At 52.6% G+C, this 16,822-nt stretch overlaps 2 protein-coding genes across 2 annotated transcripts; one reads left to right on the forward strand and one right to left on the reverse strand.

Moving 5' to 3' along the window:
• The first annotated feature begins 104 nt into the window (after positions 1–104).
• Positions 105–4,999, forward strand: LOC308679350 (DNA replication licensing factor MCM7-like). Its single transcript, XM_081346959.1, has 7 exons — positions 105–992; positions 1,178–1,261; positions 1,610–2,003; positions 2,098–2,181; positions 2,330–2,498; positions 4,494–4,603; positions 4,714–4,999. Exons 1-7 carry the CDS (start codon positions 824–826, stop codon positions 4,919–4,921), a joined length of 1,218 nt encoding a protein of 405 aa, XP_081203085.1. The 5' UTR covers positions 105–823; the 3' UTR covers positions 4,922–4,999.
• A 1,092-nt stretch (positions 5,000–6,091) lies between these two features.
• Positions 6,092–9,045, reverse strand: LOC308679349 (COP9 signalosome complex subunit 6). Its single transcript, XM_081346958.1, has 10 exons — positions 8,868–9,045; positions 8,649–8,774; positions 8,364–8,495; positions 8,202–8,290; positions 8,052–8,114; positions 7,906–7,953; positions 7,591–7,705; positions 7,280–7,372; positions 7,085–7,185; positions 6,092–6,767 (listed from the first exon to the last, which is right to left on the reverse strand). Exons 1-10 carry the CDS (start codon positions 8,959–8,961, stop codon positions 6,627–6,629), a joined length of 1,002 nt encoding a protein of 333 aa, XP_081203084.1. The 5' UTR covers positions 8,962–9,045; the 3' UTR covers positions 6,092–6,626.
• Positions 9,046–16,822: the final 7,777 nt, after the last annotated feature.

The raw sequence follows: 16,822 nt of genomic DNA on the forward strand, positions 1-16,822 counted from the left end.
CCCAGGCATGCTGCTACGGTCGTGTCCCTTTTTGCGGTGGCGTTGTAACTTTGCTTGTAAATAGAGCACCACCTGTATGACGAAAGCTGGACTTTAAAAGTTGCTCAGAGGGCAGGCCGTGCATTTGGCGGCTGGGGCCTGTCCATTGACCTTGCATGAGTCGCACTGCTAGAAACAGTGTTGGTCACGTCCTGAAGGCTTTCGGCCCCTCCTTCGGACCGGGAGCTATGTTTAACAGCTGCTTTGTGAGCTTCTGGGGTGTTTGCCTTCCCAGGCTGGAGACTGGGACCCTCATTGCTCCTGCCGAGCTGTTTGCAAAGAGGTTGAGACTTTGGAAAAACTTCAGAAAAGAGCAGCTAAGATGATCAAAGGCCTGGAGACTAAAACATATAAACAGCTGCAGGATTTGGGTTTGGCTAGTCCGGAGAAAAGAAGAAATAGGGGTGATATGAGAGCAGTATTCCAGCATTTGAGGTGGTGCCGTAAGGAAGAGGGAGTCAGCCTATTCTCCAAAGCACCCGAAGGCAGGACAAGAAGCAACAGATGGAAACTAATCAGGGAGAGAAGCAGCCTGGAACTAAGGAGAAACTTCCTGATAGAACAATTAATCAGTGGAACAGTTTGCCTTCAGAAATTGTGAGCTCTCCATCACTGGAGGTCGTCAAAAAGAGACTGGACAGTCACTTGTCTGAAATGTTATAGGTTCTGCTTCAGCAGGGGGCTGGACTAGAAGACCTCCAAGGTCCCTTCCAGCTCTATTCTAAGGCCGATCCTCTAGAAGGGGAATGAGCTGTCCGTCTGTCTGCTTTCTGCGTCAGCGGCCATGTGCACCGCCACACACGGCCTTCTGCTTCTTGCAGAGGAGGATTTTTATGACAAGCTGGCCGGCTCCATCGCCCCCGAGATCTACGGCCACGAGGATGTGAAAAAGGCCCTGCTGCTGCTGCTGGTGGGCGGCGTGGATCAGAGTCCACGGGGCATGAAGATCCGGGGTAGGTTCTGTGCCTGGGAAGCCCATCCTGCTTCACTGCCCTCGGGCATCTTCCCTCTCTTCCCCACCCTTGGCAACCTTTAGCTTTGCCAGCAGTGTTAGCATTCCCAAAAGGTGATGGGGGGAGGGGCGTCCCCCTTTTTTTCAACCCTTGATCCTTGCAGGGTCCCTCTCTTCTTTCCCTAGGGAACATCAACATTTGCCTCATGGGGGATCCCGGTGTGGCCAAGTCTCAGCTGCTGTCTTACATCACCCGCCTTGCGCCACGCAGTGAGTCTTTCACGAGAGGGAACCTGCTGGCTGATGCCAGGCTTTGCAGAGCTGACCGGCTGGCAGCTGCAGCCCCTGAATGGCTGCCCACTAGTCACAGGCGGACATCAAGAGCCGCTTAGCTTCTGTCGGGGAGGAAGGGCTATTCTTGGGGCCCGGGGAGCTTCTGAAGAAAAATTAACCTGGGTCATCGAGTGCACTTGTGTATCCAGGTGCCTCCAGTGATCAGCTGGGGCCCTTTGGAAGCCCCCAGGGCAGGGGCGGGGGCCTAAAACGAAAGCGACTTCGCCCAGCATCGTGGCTGGAGAGGGAGGAATTGTGGAAACCTTCTCTGCCCCATCCCTGCAGGTCAGTATACCACAGGCCGAGGCTCCTCCGGGGTGGGGCTGACCGCTGCTGTTCTCCGTGACCCGCTGACGGGGGAGCTGACCCTGGAAGGTGGAGCCCTGGTCTTGGCCGACCAGGGGGTCTGCTGCATCGACGAGTTTGATAAGATGCTGGAGTCAGACCGCACCTCTATCCACGAAGTGATGGAGCAGCAAACCCTTTCCATCGCCAAGGCAGGCATCCTGACCACGCTGAACGCCCGCTGTGCCATCCTGGCAGCTGCCAACCCTGCCTATGGGCGATATAACCCCAAACGCAGCTTGGAGCAGAATATCCAGCTGCCTGCAGCGCTGCTCTCTCGCTTCGACTTGCTTTGGCTGATCCAGGACAGGCCTGACCGGGACAACGACCTGCGGTGAGAGAAAGGAGAGAGTTGCTAGCCCCTCTGGCAGCCCTTTCCCCCCCCCCAAATCCCTCTGATTTGCTAAGAAGGGTTGTGTTTTCCACAGTTTGGCCCAGCACATCACTTACGTACACCAGCACAGCCGGCAACCGCCTTGCCAATTCCAGCCGCTCGACATGGGCCTGATGAGGTGAGCAGGGGAGGAAGCCTTGCTTTCCAGGTGGCCCCAGAGGTTCTTGTGCCCAGATGACTTTTGGGTGGGGGCCGTGAGGGTTAACTGCCTGCCTGCCTACCTGGCACTCCCCAGGTCAGGTTCGTTCCCCTTGGTCCCTCCACAGGCGATACATCGCCACCTGCAAGCAAAAGCAGCCGGCAGTGCCCGAGGCCCTGGCCGATTACATCACGGCAGCCTACGTGGAGATGCGGAAGGAGGCCCGGGCCAGCAAGGACACCACCTATACCTCCGCCCGCACCTTGCTGGGGATCCTGCGCCTGGCCACTGCCCTGGTGAGCAAAGTGGGGAGGAAAAGAGGTCAGGGTGTGTGGAAATGATGTGGGTAGACTGGGTCTCAGAGGGGACCCAATGGTGGAGGCGGGGCTACAGAAAGCAGGTTCTGGGGTGGGGGGGAGCTGCACCCTCTGCAGGGAAAAACAGCGATCCCAAGAATCTGAAGTGAACTGGATGCAAAGGATCTTTCCCCACCAGAGTACGTGATCCGATACTGTGTGAGGATAGTTTGGGGCTAAACCTGGCAGTGGATTATGGATGCTGTAGTTCAAATATATTTGAAAAGCATCGTGTTTCTACTTTTGTTTCAAGTGAATTCTCATTGGCTGCTAATTGGATTCTGTTGGCGTTCAGGTTTTGACTTTTACATGCTTTTATTCTTGGGGAGGGGGGGCGTTTGAGGATTGTACTCTGTACATGCAAAGTCTGAGCTTTTCCATAAATCCTGAAGCCGTTTATGTGATTGCTTTACACCCAAAGGCCCACTGCAAAGGGGATTCGCTTCCTTTCACTTTAAGCTTTAGTGGCTGGGCTTGTGTGTACAGGTAATCCCCGAATTCGTTCGAAGTTAGGTGATGAGCGCCCCCTAGTGCTTATGAGCAAGTCCTGAAATTATGAAGGTTGCCCCACCACAGCAATCGTTTGCCCTTACGAGCGACCGCAGTGGCACTGCAACATTCACCCTGGTTATTCCCTCCCGCCCCGGGTCTCCCCAGGCACCAGGCCTTCAATACTCGCCCTGCGAAGATCGAGATCCTTCACTTTCTTGCTTCTCCAGGCCTTCTGTGCGTTCGCAGAGAATGGAGGCCTAAAGTAACGCAAGATCACGCGAGATCTGCACCCCTCCGGCGGCCTGTTTCTGGGGGGCAGCAGTCTGGGAAAGGCCTCTGGCACCCCGATCCAGCCTCCGGAGGCACGCAGAAGCGTCCCCCAGCCTCAGATCCGGGCGGCAGCAGTAACCGCGGCAGAGAGGAGACGTGGTGGAGCTCAGCCTCCTCGTGATCCCATCCACATCTTCTGGAGTCACAGGATCGAACTCTTCCCAGATAACATCACCAAGACCGCCCATGTCACCACCGTCAGACTCTGCCCAGTCTACCCTTCAGAGGGGGCCTGGCTTCACAAATAAAAGCCTAAAAAATATAAAAATAGCAATACGTACCAAGTGAAATGAGCCAAGGAAAAACAAGGAAAATGAACAAAAAATTAAAAGGCCCAGCGGGAGTGCCTTCAGGGTACGAGCTGCTCCCAGGGCTGTGTGCCCCTCTTCCTGCCTCACATGAGTTGGCAGAGCCACGTCTTCCTACTCCCCCCAAACAGCAGGAGGGGGGGGGCTCACCTCAACTCTGGGGCAAGGGCAGAGAAGGATCTCTTCCCTGGACCCTGCCAGTTTGAAATCCTTTAACCAAAGGGGCCTGTGACATGCCTGACTGGCGGGGTGACTCAATGTGATGGGGGTAAGATGGTTCTTCAGGTAAAGTGGCCACCTGCCACGTAGGATTTTAAAGGACATAACCAACACCTTGATTTGGACCCGGAAGGAGACCAGCATCCAGTAAAGCTGACAGCAAAAGACGCCATTTTTAGGACGCCCCAAATTGCTTGCAGATTGTGCACCAGCCGTAGCTCATGGATACGCCTCAAGGGTAGCTCACAGCACAGCAGTTCACAGTGAACTGGGGCTTCCCAATCCAAATAAGGTTCCTCTTACCTGCAACTGCCGTCTGTTGCTTGAGCAGGACTCAAGTGCAAGGGGACCCTCAGATTACTCACTGAGACACTGGGGTATCCCAAACCCCCAGATACAAAGGGCCCCACCGCTCTTGTCTCGGCATGGTTCAGCTGCTGTCAGTGTGTTGCAGTACGCCTAGCGATGGACTGAAATAAACTAATCCCATCGTGGGACAACGACCAGAGGTTGATCTGAGCCATTAGAGCCATCTTAGAGAAATTGGGCTCTAATCGACAGCGTTCCCATTCCTTCCCTTGCTTAGGCCCGGCTGAGGCGCGTGGACATGGTTGAGAAGGAAGATGTCAATGAAGCAATGCGCCTGATGGAGATGTCTAAAGATTCCCTTTTGGTGGACAGAGAGCAGCCCAGCCGGTGAGGGGGGGGGAGTGCTTTGCTCTCTAAAATTCCTGGCTGTTGCTGGCCATTTCCTGCTTGGGGAAGAGGGGAGACTCAAGAGAACTCATTTCTTCCGCCTTCCACAGGACGCAGCGTCCCTCCGAATTGATTTTTGCAGCCATCCGAGAACTGGTTCCTCCTGGAGGAGCTCACTCCATCCAGCTGACGGAGGCTGAGCAGCACTGCGTGTCGAAGGGCTTCACTCCCACCCAGTTCCAGGCTGCTCTCGGCGAATACGAGGAACTCAACATCTGGCAGGTGAATCAGAAAAAGACCCGTCTCACTTTCATTTGAGCGGCGGTGGCGGCGGCTCTTTTTAGATTGAAGCAATTACTCTCAATAAACACTTTCATGGGTATTATTTCCAATAAATCAACTGTATTTTGGGGAATATCTTTAAGTGGTAGCCTAGGGAAGACAGCTGTTGGGTATGCTTGGAGTGACAGGTGCTAAACCGGTAACTGCACTGTGTTGTAAATACTGTGGAGTCTGAAGTTGGGATCCTGAAAAACGTCCTCGGGGAAGGGTGGGAGGACAAAGCAAAAACTGACACAGACCCGTTGGGGAAATGGCGCACCAAGCGAGGCTGGCTTAGCCCAGCGTGGAAATAGGGTTGCTACAGAAGGGGCTGCTGGGCCTTGATAGTGCATCTCACCGGCCATGCGGTGCAGAGAATATGCCAGGCTCTGTTAAGGGAAGGAACCCTGGCCACCCAGTGGATAAAATGCAGTGCTGCAGGCTGGCTCTGCCGACTGCCTGGAGCTTGATCCTAACCGCCTCAAGGTTTACTCAGCCTTCTATGGTCGGTAAAATGACCGATTGATAGGCTGAATCTGTAAATCCCTTTGAGAGGGCTGTAAAGCACTGAAGCAGTATTAAGTCTAAGTGCTATTGCTATAGAAGTACATCTGGTACTCACGGGAGTAGATTTGGTACCAAGTCTAGGCATGCAAGAGTTTACACTTTTTATACACGACCTTTATAGAGTAAAAGGGAACCTTTTTTTGGGACAGAAGTAGACGTGTTTCCCTCCCCAAGTCTTTATGAAGGGAGACTGTGCTTTCAAGTTAAATAGTGAAATTATCAAATTGGAAAGGGTTAAAAGCCAATTGTCTATGGAGATTCTTAAGTCATCCAGGTCTAGTTATCCCAAAGATGCTTTTTCACGAGGCAACTGCACTTTCTTGCCTGTCTTCAAAGACATTTTGCTTCTCATCTAAGATGAGGATGCAAATGACCAGTTGTCTGCAAAGAGTATAAATCCTTCCATTCCCCACCATCCAATCAGAGCTGAAGAAGTTTCTTGGATGAGGAGTGAAACGCCTTCAAATAAGCCAATCCTGCCTCAGCGCTACTATCCTTGCCAGATAACTGCAGACTCCACCAAGGGCATCCAATGAAGGGCAAGCACGCATGCGTGTGCACGCACACACTCAAGCAATTAGTTCCACTCTTGCACGTAGGAAGATTTTTCTAATATTTAATTGGAATCTACCACAAAGAACACAACTTCCACTTTTACACAAGGGCGAGTTTTTAACCCATTGATCATCACTGCCTCTGAAGCTCTTTCAGCTTCCGATTCCTATTGTTTGGTGGCCTGACTGCAGCCCAGCAGACTAACAAATATTTCCTGCAGTTTTGAAGTCACACTTGTCTTTTTTACAACCCTTTCATGGTGCTGTCTTATTCAGCTTGCTGCTGATGAATTATCCAAAGTTCACAACCCCCCCCCCCCGAGTGCCATTTCCAAACTGCCTCCCATCCTGTTCCTTGTTCATTGGTTTCTTCCTCGCTGTTAAACTGCACTGGGCACGTAGATGGGATACAAAAGGTGCAAGCCAGAGCATTCTGCTCAATACTATTCCCGGTGCTTTGGGGGGGGGGGAGGAGACACACACTGAGCTTGACGGGAAGAAATAACAATGGTGATCCTGGAGCACTCCTACGCACATCATCTCATTCAGCACAATCGCTTTATTATAGGGAGCACCAAATCTTAGAAGAAGAGTCCTCGCATGCGGCGCCCAATGCTCTGGCGGTCATAGAGGATGTTGAACTTGTTCACAAACTGGTTCATGGTGTTGCAGGTCTTGGTGATGGTGCCCAGATAGGTCATGAGGCCAACATCATTGCATTGCTGGGCAGGAGACAAAATAGGCATCAGAAAGCAGGGAGAGGTCAGGGCCTGTGCTGCCCACAGCCCTGAAAACCCTGTGGGGGGATTTTGGTGCCATCTGCTGTAGGAAAACCTGGGAATCCTTTTTGCCTCCCTCCTGCGTTCCCCTTGGCTGGCTGCCACAGTTCCACTTCTGCTTCTCCCGCACGTTCCAGTGTGTGCCTGCCTTGAGCACAGCGGCTTTTCTGCATGGAGACCTCCCCTCTTCCCCTGCAACAACTCTATTCTGCCTTTAGTCTGCTGTAAAGTACAGCTCTTCCCCTCTCCTTAGAACTCACATCATAAAAATCTGTCTTGAATTTGTCGGTGCTCAACACAGGTAGGCAGTGGCAAAGGGCATAGGCTTCTCGCAAGATCTCATGGTTGAACGGTACCTCACCTGCACGGAGAGGAAATATATTGGGAGATCAACACTGCCTTTTGAGAGCTGGGGCATCAAGCTTGCCTGTTGCATTTCTACAGCTCTGTCTCACCTGCTTCGGAAGCTTTAACATATTCCAAAATAAGTTTGACACGACTGTGAAGCATCTTTATGGCACTGTGCTGCGCAATGAGGTGCTCGGCGACTATTGAGGAAAAACAAGGACAAGAAGTCAGAGCTCTGCTCCCAATAGAGGTCCCAAGGCAGGAAAGGTCCCAAGGGCTGGAGTGCAGGGAAGAACAACAGTTTGTGTCCACCCCAGGGTACTGGTGGTAAGCTATACCCCTCCCAGCCAAACTCTATCCATATTCAGCAACAGCGACGGGAAGCTCATTCTGGCATTCTCAGCACCCCAACCCTCACCTGTGGAGTTTTCCCCACTGCCTGTTGCTGTCATCCGTGCCACATGATCGACTCCAATGCGCTCAGCCTCCTCTGTGGCCAGCGTGTAGGTCAGCTCAGCAAATAACATCGTGGCCTTGAAACAAAGAGGAGAACTGAGAAGAGTTCCAGACGACACAAAAGCCGACGTACAGTCAGGCTGCGCAAGAACGCCCTCAGGATTCCCCAGCTGGAAAACAGCTCACGATACAGAAGGTGTGAACTGAGGCTTCCCAGAACTCCAGAGTGCCAAGAACACCAAAAGGGACGGGCGGCAGAAGTTGCATCGAGTATTACCTCTCCATTGATGATGTCAATCACAGACTCAAAGACACTGACAGGCAGCTAAGGGAAGAGAGTGCACACAGCTCACCGTCAGGCTTAACTCGGAGAAGCAGCCGCTGGAGGGTTCCGATGGGCAGGACAGAGGAGAAAGTACTCACGTCCGTGTGCTTGGTCATGGGGTTCAGCTTGAGGAAGAGGGGGCTTTCAATGATCTCACAAACCTGTGTAGAGAAGGGCACCTCAGGGTCCTGCCCGACACGGAGGGCCAGGGCCCCTCTGCGCCATGGGTTCTCCCTCAGACCCCTCACCTGTTTGTGGACGTGGATGTCGGACTGGTCCGGGGGGCCGCCGGTGGTGTACCAGCCCAAGAACTCCAGATCCTTGAAGACTTGCTTAACTGAGGGGGAGGGAAATGCAGCTCAGTCGGGCCTCCTCCTCCGCCTGCCCACCCACCCGCCCGCCCAGCTTACACTGCTCCTCCTTGGTGTAGTAGTACTCTTTGTCGATCACCACGTTCTCCTCCACGGCGTGCGACAGCAGCTCGAAGGAGTTCATCACCTCGATGTTGCGGCCCTCCTGGCAGCCGATCAGCGCTCCGATCACTGGAGAAAGCCGGCCGTCAGGTGGGGGAACTCCCCCCTCCCCCTCCCAGAGCCCCCCCCTCGCGGTCTCCCCCTCCGGACTTCACTCCCCCCCTAACGGCCTCCCCCTCCCCTCCCCCCACGTGCTCCCCTCCGCCCTCCCCCCCCGCTCACCTTGGACGGGGCGGCCCTCCTGCGACCGCATCCGGATCCAGTGGTCGCTGATGTTGAGGATGACCAGCGGGTGCAGCGCCACCGACACGCTGCCCGTCACGCCCGAGGCCATCACCGCCGGCGCCGCTGGGGGGGGGAGGGGACGAAAGAGGGCGCGCAGTCAGGGGGGAGAGGTCGCCGCGCTCTCCCCCGCCCGCCGGAGCCCGGCCCCCGCCTTACCCGCCGCGTCCACCTCCATGCCAGCCCCGTTGTTGCTGCCGCCGCCGCCGCCGCCGCCGCCGGGAGCCAAAGCAGCAGCCGCCGGCGCCGCCATCTTGGCCGCGGAGCTCCCGCCGAGGCTCCCTAGAGAGGCGCGCGCGCGTGCGGGCGAGGGGCGGGATGAGCGGAAGCGGAAGCGGTGGGCGGGGCCTGCGGGCGAGGGAGATTTGAGCCGCCGGGCGGGGCCTCCTCGCTCCCTCCCTCCCTCCCGCCCCGCATCTCCTCGGCCGCGCGCGCGCCGTCCCTGACACGTGTACGCGCGCTCCTCGCGCTTTCCCAGCTTGCGCGCCTTTGAGGCAGGTGACGGGTCTGCGGGACCTGCGGATGGGCAAAACAAAAGGAGCGCCAGACGGGTCGGGAAGCGCCGCCCCGCCTCGCCCCCTTTCCCGCCCTCCGCTCGAGCAGGAGGACCCGTCCCGTCCGCAGCCTCCTCCTAAAAGGCCTCCGGTGACTTCCGTTCCTCTGGTTGGTTGTCCTCCCCGTCGGGAAGTTTCTCCTTCGTTCCAGGCTGCTTCTCTCCTTGGTCAGCTTCCAACCGCTGTTTCTCCCCCTTCCCTCCGGTGCTTTGGAGAAGAGCTTGACCCTCTCTTCTTCTTTGGGGCAGCCCCGCAGATGCTGGAGTAACTGCTGTCGTGCCACCCCTGTTTCTTCGTTTCTTCAGACCGACCAAGCCCAAGTCCCGCAGCCGTTCTTCGTATGTTTTGCTCTCCGGCCCTCGGATCATCTTAGTGGCTCTTCTCTGAACTTTTTCCAAAGTCTCAACGGTTTTTTTTTGTGATAAGGTGACCAAAATTGTCTGCCGTATTCCAGGTGTGGCCTCACTGGGGTTTTATAAAGTGGCCGCTGCCGTCCAGGGCCACCTTCCTCCTCCCCCGCGAGCCAGGCCTGGGAAGAAGGCTCCCCCCCCCCAGGATGCCAGGCAGGCTGGCCAGGGAGAGGGGAGAGCCAGGAAGGGCAGCAGAAGCTTCTCTCACCCTGCAGGAGGAAGTGGGGGCCATGGGGGGGCCTCCTCCTCCCTGGGGACGCTTTAGTCCTCTGCTCATCATTGTCCAGACAGCCATTAATCATTGCTTGAGGACCCTCCCTCCCCCCACCCCTGCTTTTCCCAGTGGGGTCTTTCCATGAATGTGCCGGTCGTTAAGCAGAGCACAAAGTGCCTGGGGGAGGGTTCCCAGAGTCTCCCCCACCCCATGTGCCACTTCCTGCCCTTGCAGAGCCCCATAGGGCTTGGGGCCTCCTCCCCACCCCGGCCCTGCATTACCCTCGGAGAACAGAGCAAGGGCCACGGGGCTGTTGTGGCTGCTGTAACTCTGGGACTCCCTTTTCAGGGGTCAGTCGTAAGTCCGGGTCTGCCTTTAGTCTGCTTTAGTTTGGCCATGGAGGAGTCTCTAAGACTCTCTGCCGGTACCTCACGAGGGGAACCAGGAAGGTTGCGCCTGGGCCAAAGCATCTCAGCCTCTCCAAAGAGCTTCAAACTGATCCCAGGCACAGACTCCAAGACAACCCATCAAAGAATGAGGGAAGGGGAAGGAAGGGTAGCTCGAACATAAAACCTGGAGCAGCAGGAAGCAAACATAGGGCCAGTCGTAAAGGACTGAGATGCCTGTACACTGACACTCAAAAGTATGAGGAACAAACAGATTGATTGATTGAATTTATATACCGCCCTATTCCCGAAGGACTCAGGGCGGTTCACAGGGCAAGTTAAAAACAATACAAAAAGAGAGAATAAAATACAATTAAATTAATACAAGCCCACAAAATTAAGATAACATTAAAATTGAAATTTAAAATTAATTTAATTTAGTTTAATTTAATTTAATTTAATATAATTTAAAATCCCTCAGTCCAGGCCAGACAATTCAAACAACCAAGTTTTTAAGTCCCGGCGAAATGAGCGAAGGTCGGGGGCAGTTCGTTCCAAAGGGCGGGCACACCCACAAAGAACACCCTCCCCCTGGGAATCACCTGCCCATGATGTTCCCATTTACAGTTATTCAAACAAATTAAAATGTATAAAAGGCTTATGGTATGGAACAAAGTAAGTCAGAGTTTGAAATACAATTATATACTGATGAATATGTAATTGCTAAAATGTAGGTTTGTTGAAGTTTGAAACAGGAATAACAGATTAAAGAATTTATGATAAAGTAGACTAAAATGTTTGGTTATTTGGATGGAATAATGGGAAAATATGTGGTCAAAAGGGCTGAACTTGCCATGGTGTGCTTTAAGAGAACTTTTATAAAATGATATTAGCATGGCATCAGAGAAATTATCTAGAATGTATAAAAGCATTTCAAATATATATTCAAAATGTGAACAAAATTGGATTAAATGCACACTTTGATACAGAGATTTTTTTAAAAAATCAATGTTCAATTAAAGCCAGAACTTTTCCTTTTAGGATTAATGGATAAACAATTAGAAAAAAAGCCATGGAAGAGTACTTCAAAATATGGTTTCTGCATCAAGATTACTATATGCACAGAGATGGAAAGAGTAGGCACTATGCCTTGTGGAGGAGTGACTGGTGAAGTGGACAGATTTTGCTGAAATGATTAAATTGACATTTTTGATTAGAGAAAAGGCATTATTTTTATTGGAGAATGAGTCCAAGTTAGTGAAGGAGTCTGACAAGACTGCATACCTTCTTATTTACTCATTCTATGCATGGAAGGGAAGGGAAGCTGGATTGGAAGATGCATGTGGTTTTAAAATTGGAGGAAGAAATATACTGCACTATGCTGATGACACTTATCTTGATAGTTGAAAATGCAAAGGATATGCAAATCAAAATGCAAAGTCAAAGGGCACAGTAAAAAAATGGGAATAAAATATAAACAAGACCAAATTAATCGTAACAGGTAGAACAACCAGCATTAGAATTGACAACAAAGATACTGAAGTGGTGGACAACTTTGGCTTTTTAGGATGAACCATCAACAGTAAAGGAACAAGCAATCAAGAAATAAGCTGGAGACTAGTATCCGACAGAACAGTTATGAAAGCCTTTGAAAAGATATTCACGGGCTACGAAGATCAAAATCGTGCTAGCCACGATATTTCCTATGACACACTACGGAAGCAAAAGTTGGACTTTAAATAAGCAGGATAGAATTGATGCTTTTGAACTTAGTGTGGGAGAAGACACCTGAGAATGTTGTGGACAGCCAAGAAAGAAGCTGATGGATCATTGAATAAATCGACCCAGAGTTTTCACTCAAGGCACAAATGAACAGACTCAATACATCCAACTTTGGACACATTATGCTAAAACCCGGCTCTCTTGAAAAGGATTTAATGTCGGGAAAGATAGAAATTGCTTCCCTTTAATAAAGATTTGAATTATTATATTGAATTTCTGGTCAACCATAATCAATTTTTTATTTAGCTTCTCCTACAGAGAAACTAGAAGGATTCAAATTGTTCAAAAGAAGCCGACTGAACAAAAGAGGAGATGGAGTAGCATTATATGTAAGAAATCATTACATCTCTACAGAAATCTACAAAACCAAGGATGAAAGCCTCCTTGAATACACATGGGTCAGTATAAAAAGAAAAAAGAATGACATCGCCATGGGTGTGCCTCACCCAGGCCACCCAACCAAGGAGAGGAAATAGATGAACGTCTTGCTAATCAGGGTTAAGGTCTGTAGGAAGCACAACACAGTAGTAATGGGGGACTTTAACTACCCTGACATCAACTGGGAGACAAAACTCTGCACCTAGTGGAAGATCAAACAGATTCCTGACAAATCTAGCAAACAACTTTCTCTCCCAAAAGGTAGAGAAGGGAACTATAGGGCCAGCTGTATTGGACTTGTAATTCTTACAGATGAAAAGATGGTGGGGAGGGTTGAAGTTGTGGGGAAAGTGACCGTGTCATATTCAACATAATCCAGGTGCAAGTAATTGAACAAAATCAAACTAGTGTCTTAGACATCTAACAAACTGATAAGAGTTTAGGAAGGGTTCCATAGATGGCAATCCTAAATTGGGGGGGGGGACTCAAGATGCATGGGAAACTGCAAAATCAGAGTATAAAAGCCCAGATTTAACACAATACCACAGGAAAAAAGACCCCAGACGAAACCAGCATGGTGGCATAAAGAATTCTTTTATAAACAGACAAAGGATAAGTATAAAAAATGGAAAGAGGGACACAACTAAATCAGAATACCAGCAAGTAGCCTGAATCATAAAGGATGGACTCAGGAATGCTATGGCTCAGAATGTCCTTGCAACAAATGCCAGGAATAACGACAGAATAACAGAATTGGAAGGAGGTCTTCTAGTCCAACCCCCTACTCAAGGAGGAGACCCACACAAATGGTTGTCCAATCTCTTAAAAACCTCCAGTGATGGAACATCCACAACTTCTGGAGGGAAGCTGTTCCACTGCTTAATTGTTCTCACTGTCAGGAAATTTCTTCTTAGTTCCAGGTTGCTTCTGTCTTTGATCAGTTTCCATCTGTTGCTTGTCCTGTCAGTCCGCAGAGCGGGAAAGGTTGAGAAATGCTGTTTTAAGGTATTGTTTTTTGGTTGGTTGGATTCTTTTTTCCTTTTGTGCGAAGAATGGGTTTGTTGTGACTCAGGGCCAGCCGGTGGGTCCGACAGCCGGGTCCGATGTATCGGAGGACTCAGATGTGGGGGAGGAGGGAAACGAACCGGCTGATGATGATTTGGAGGCTTTGCAGAGTCCTCAGCCGGGGACCTCTTCTCAGCTGTGTGAGCCCGAGAGTGCGGAGGATGATGACCCACAGCTGGCCCTGTTCAAGGACGCCCGACGTAGGAGGCAGACGAGCAGGGACAAACAAAGAAAGACTATGGGACTCCTCGGGAGGAGGCACAGGGAGACCACGCCCTGAGCTCTCTATAAAAGAAGTGTTTGGGGAGGGGCTAGTTGCTGAAAGCAACTTTTTCGTTTGAGAAGACAAGCTCTTGTGTTTTGTTATCTGCGTAAATAAACCTTGGCAGAAGCCTTTTAGCCTTGGACGCTTTCCAGACTCGTCTCTTAATTAGGGGTTGGGAGAAGAGGGCTGGTTCAGAACAGTTTGCTTTCAGCCACCCACCCCTTAATACTACGATGGAGCAGCTTCTTGCCGAGAATGCCCAGCTCAACCAGCAACTCACCTTGCTGGCCACTCAGGTGGCACAACTGCAGGCTCAGGTACATGCTGCCCCCCCACCCAGGAGGAAATGTCAGTTAGCTATGCCGGATAAGTTTGCTGGTAAACCAGAACTGTTTCCTGCCTTCCTGGGACAATGCCAGCTTTATATCAGCGTGAGAGCAGCTGATTTCCCCACTGACCGTGATAAGGTGGGATTCGTGTTGAGCCTTCTGTCGGGAGATGCAGCTCGTTGGGGCACGCCTCTGTTGGCACAGCCTAGCCCTTTGTTGGATAACTTTGGGGGGTTTTGTGACCATATGCGCCTCATGTACGAGGACCCGATTAAGGCGCAGACCGCCACCCGATGTCTGAAAGCTTTGAGGCAGGGTCAGCGCCCCCTACAGGCCTATATCAGCGATTTCCGGCTGCTTAGCCAGGATTCCGCCTGGAATGAGGCTGCGCTCGTGGATGCCTTTCAGGATGGCTTGTCAGAGGAGATGTTGGATGAGCTGGCCCGCGTGGACATTCCCTCAGATCTGAATGGGCTGATCTATCTTTGTCTGCGGATCGATGCCCGGCTGCAGCAGCGTAAGAGTCGCCGTGCCACCCCACAGACCCCTGCCGCCCCTGTTGTGCGTGAGCCCCCAGTCCAGAGGGAGGAGCCAATGGAGCTGGGTGCCGCCAGGTCCCGTCTATCGGTGACGGAAATGGACAGACGACGATCGGAGGGGTTGTGTTTTTACTGTGGGGACCCTGGACATTTGGCTGCTTCTTGCCCAAAGAAGCGTCAGCGGGCGTCAGTGACCAAGCCAGCTCCGAGAAAGTCCCCTGCTTTGCTATCGGGAAACGGTCCGAGCCCGATCTAGACGGTGTGAAAGATCGGGCGACCCACAACGATCACGCCGAGCGACGCCGTTCCGACGGTGCCTGTGAACCTCCACGGCATTTGATTTTGGAGGCACGACTGATCCTTCCTGGCAAGCCAGAGGGGATTCCGGTCCATGCCTTAATTGACTCTGGGGCTACCACTAACTTTATGGATTCGGCCTTTGTGGCCAAATGGGCTGTTCCCCAGTGTCCGGTGGATCCGCCCATGCTTGTGGAGACCATCGATGGTCGAGTGCTCCTGTCCGGGCCTATCACGGCCGCCACGCAACCCGTGTGTATGGCCATCAGTACCCATGTGGAGGCCATTCAGTTTTACGTCACTTCGGATCTGCACTTCCCCGTGGTCTTGGGACTGGCGTGGCTCCGGGCGCATGATCCACAGATCTATTGGTCTCAGAACTTGGTCACCTTCCCAAGTTTGCAGTGCGTGGACCACACCCGCCATATCTGTGCCGGCCAGGTAGAGGGTTCCTCAGGGGTTTCCTTGCCTCCCGTACTGTCCGACTTTGCTGACGTGTTCAGCGAGTCAGAGGCGGACCAATTACCCCCGCACAGGCCCTACGACTGCTCCATTGACCTAGTCCCTGATGCGCCTCTCCCAGTGGGGCGTTTGTACTCCATGTCGGAGCCCGAGTTGGCCGCATTGCGGGACTTCCTGACAAAGAACTTGGCTCGTGGATTCATCCGGCCCTCGTCCTCGCCAGTGTCTGCGCCCGTGCTCTTCGTCAAAAAGAAGTCGGGCGAGTTACGGCTTTGCTGTGACTACCGGAAACTCAACGCTATCACGGTGCGTAACCGCTACCCGCTGCCCCTCATCCCCGAGCTCTTGGACCGACTCCGGGAGGCTAAGATCTTCACGAAACTGGACCTGCGTGGAGCTTACAACCTCGTCAGGGTTCGGCCGGGTGATGAGTGGAAGACAGCGTTTGGTACTCGCTATGGACATTTCGAGTACACGGTGATGCCGTTTGGCCTGACCAACGCCCCCGCTGTGTTTCAGCATTTTATGAACGACATCTTTCGGGATCTGTTGGACCAGTTTGTTGTGATTTACCTGGACGACATCCTGATTTACTCCCCGTCGCGTGAAGCGCATCATCAGCATCTCCGTCAGGTCCTGCAGCGCCTCCGGAAACATCGGCTGTTTGCCAAGTTGGAGAAGTGCCAGTTCTACCAGGTGACCATTGATTTCTTGGGCCACCGCATTTCTCCCGAGGGCATCGCCATGGATCCAAGTAAAGTTGAGTCGTTGCAGAGTTGGCAACCCCCGCGTCGCGTGAAGGATGTTCAGCGACTTCTTGGATTTGCCAACTACTATCGGACATTCATCCCTGGCTTTGCTGCCTTGACAGCCCCCCTCACCCGGCTCCTGCAGAAGAAGACTCGGTTCCAGTGGAACGCCCCCGAACAACAGGCGTTCCAAGCTTTGAAGGACGCCTTCATGAAGGAGCCCATCTTGAAGCATCCTGACCCGCAACGGCCGTTTGTCGTGGAGGCGGACGCCTCCGACATTGCCATTGGGGCCGTGTTACTCCAGGCAGCGACGCCCAACGGTACCCTTTTCCCTTGCGCGTATCACTCTCGGAAATTGAATCCCTCGGAGCGCAACTATACCATCTGGGAGAAGGAGCTGCTGGCCATCAAGGCGGCGTTCGAGGCTTGGAGGCATCATCTGGAGGGGGCGCGGCATCAAATCGAGGTCCGGACGGACCACAAGAATCTGGAAAGTCTGCAGACCGCTCGGAATTTGAACCAACGCCAGATCCGGTGGTCCCTCTTCTTTGCGAGGTTTGACTTTCGGGTGCGGTATATACCTAGCGGGCACAACCAGAGAGCGGATGCTCTGTCCAGGAAGCCCGAGTACACCCGAGTGGAAGACAAGCTTCCGCCCAGGACAGTGATCCCCGTCGAGTC

This window comes from Vipera berus (assembly GCF_964194415.1).
Source record: "Vipera berus genome assembly, contig: HAP1_SCAFFOLD_245, whole genome shotgun sequence".
Taxonomy (NCBI): domain Eukaryota; kingdom Metazoa; phylum Chordata; class Lepidosauria; order Squamata; family Viperidae; genus Vipera; species Vipera berus.

Coding starts and splice junctions, on each gene's coding strand:
- LOC308679349 (XM_081346958.1), bottom strand. CDS start 8,961: ATGGCGGCGCCGGCGGCTGCTGCTTTGGCTCCCGGCGGCGGCGGCGGC. Junction 8,115..8,201: donor ACATCCACGTCCACAAACAG/GTGAGGGGTCTG, acceptor TTCTCTACACAG/GTTTGTGAGATCATTGAAAG. Junction 6,768..7,084: donor TCAAGACAGATTTTTATGAT/GTGAGTTCTAAG, acceptor TCTCCTGCCCAG/CAATGCAATGATGTTGGCCT.
- LOC308679350 (XM_081346959.1), top strand. CDS start 824: ATGTGCACCGCCACACACGGCCTTCTGCTTCTTGCAGAGGAGGATTTT. Junction 993..1,177: donor ACGGGGCATGAAGATCCGGG/GTAGGTTCTGTG, acceptor TTCTTTCCCTAG/GGAACATCAACATTTGCCTC. Junction 1,262..1,609: donor CACCCGCCTTGCGCCACGCA/GTGAGTCTTTCA, acceptor CCATCCCTGCAG/GTCAGTATACCACAGGCCGA.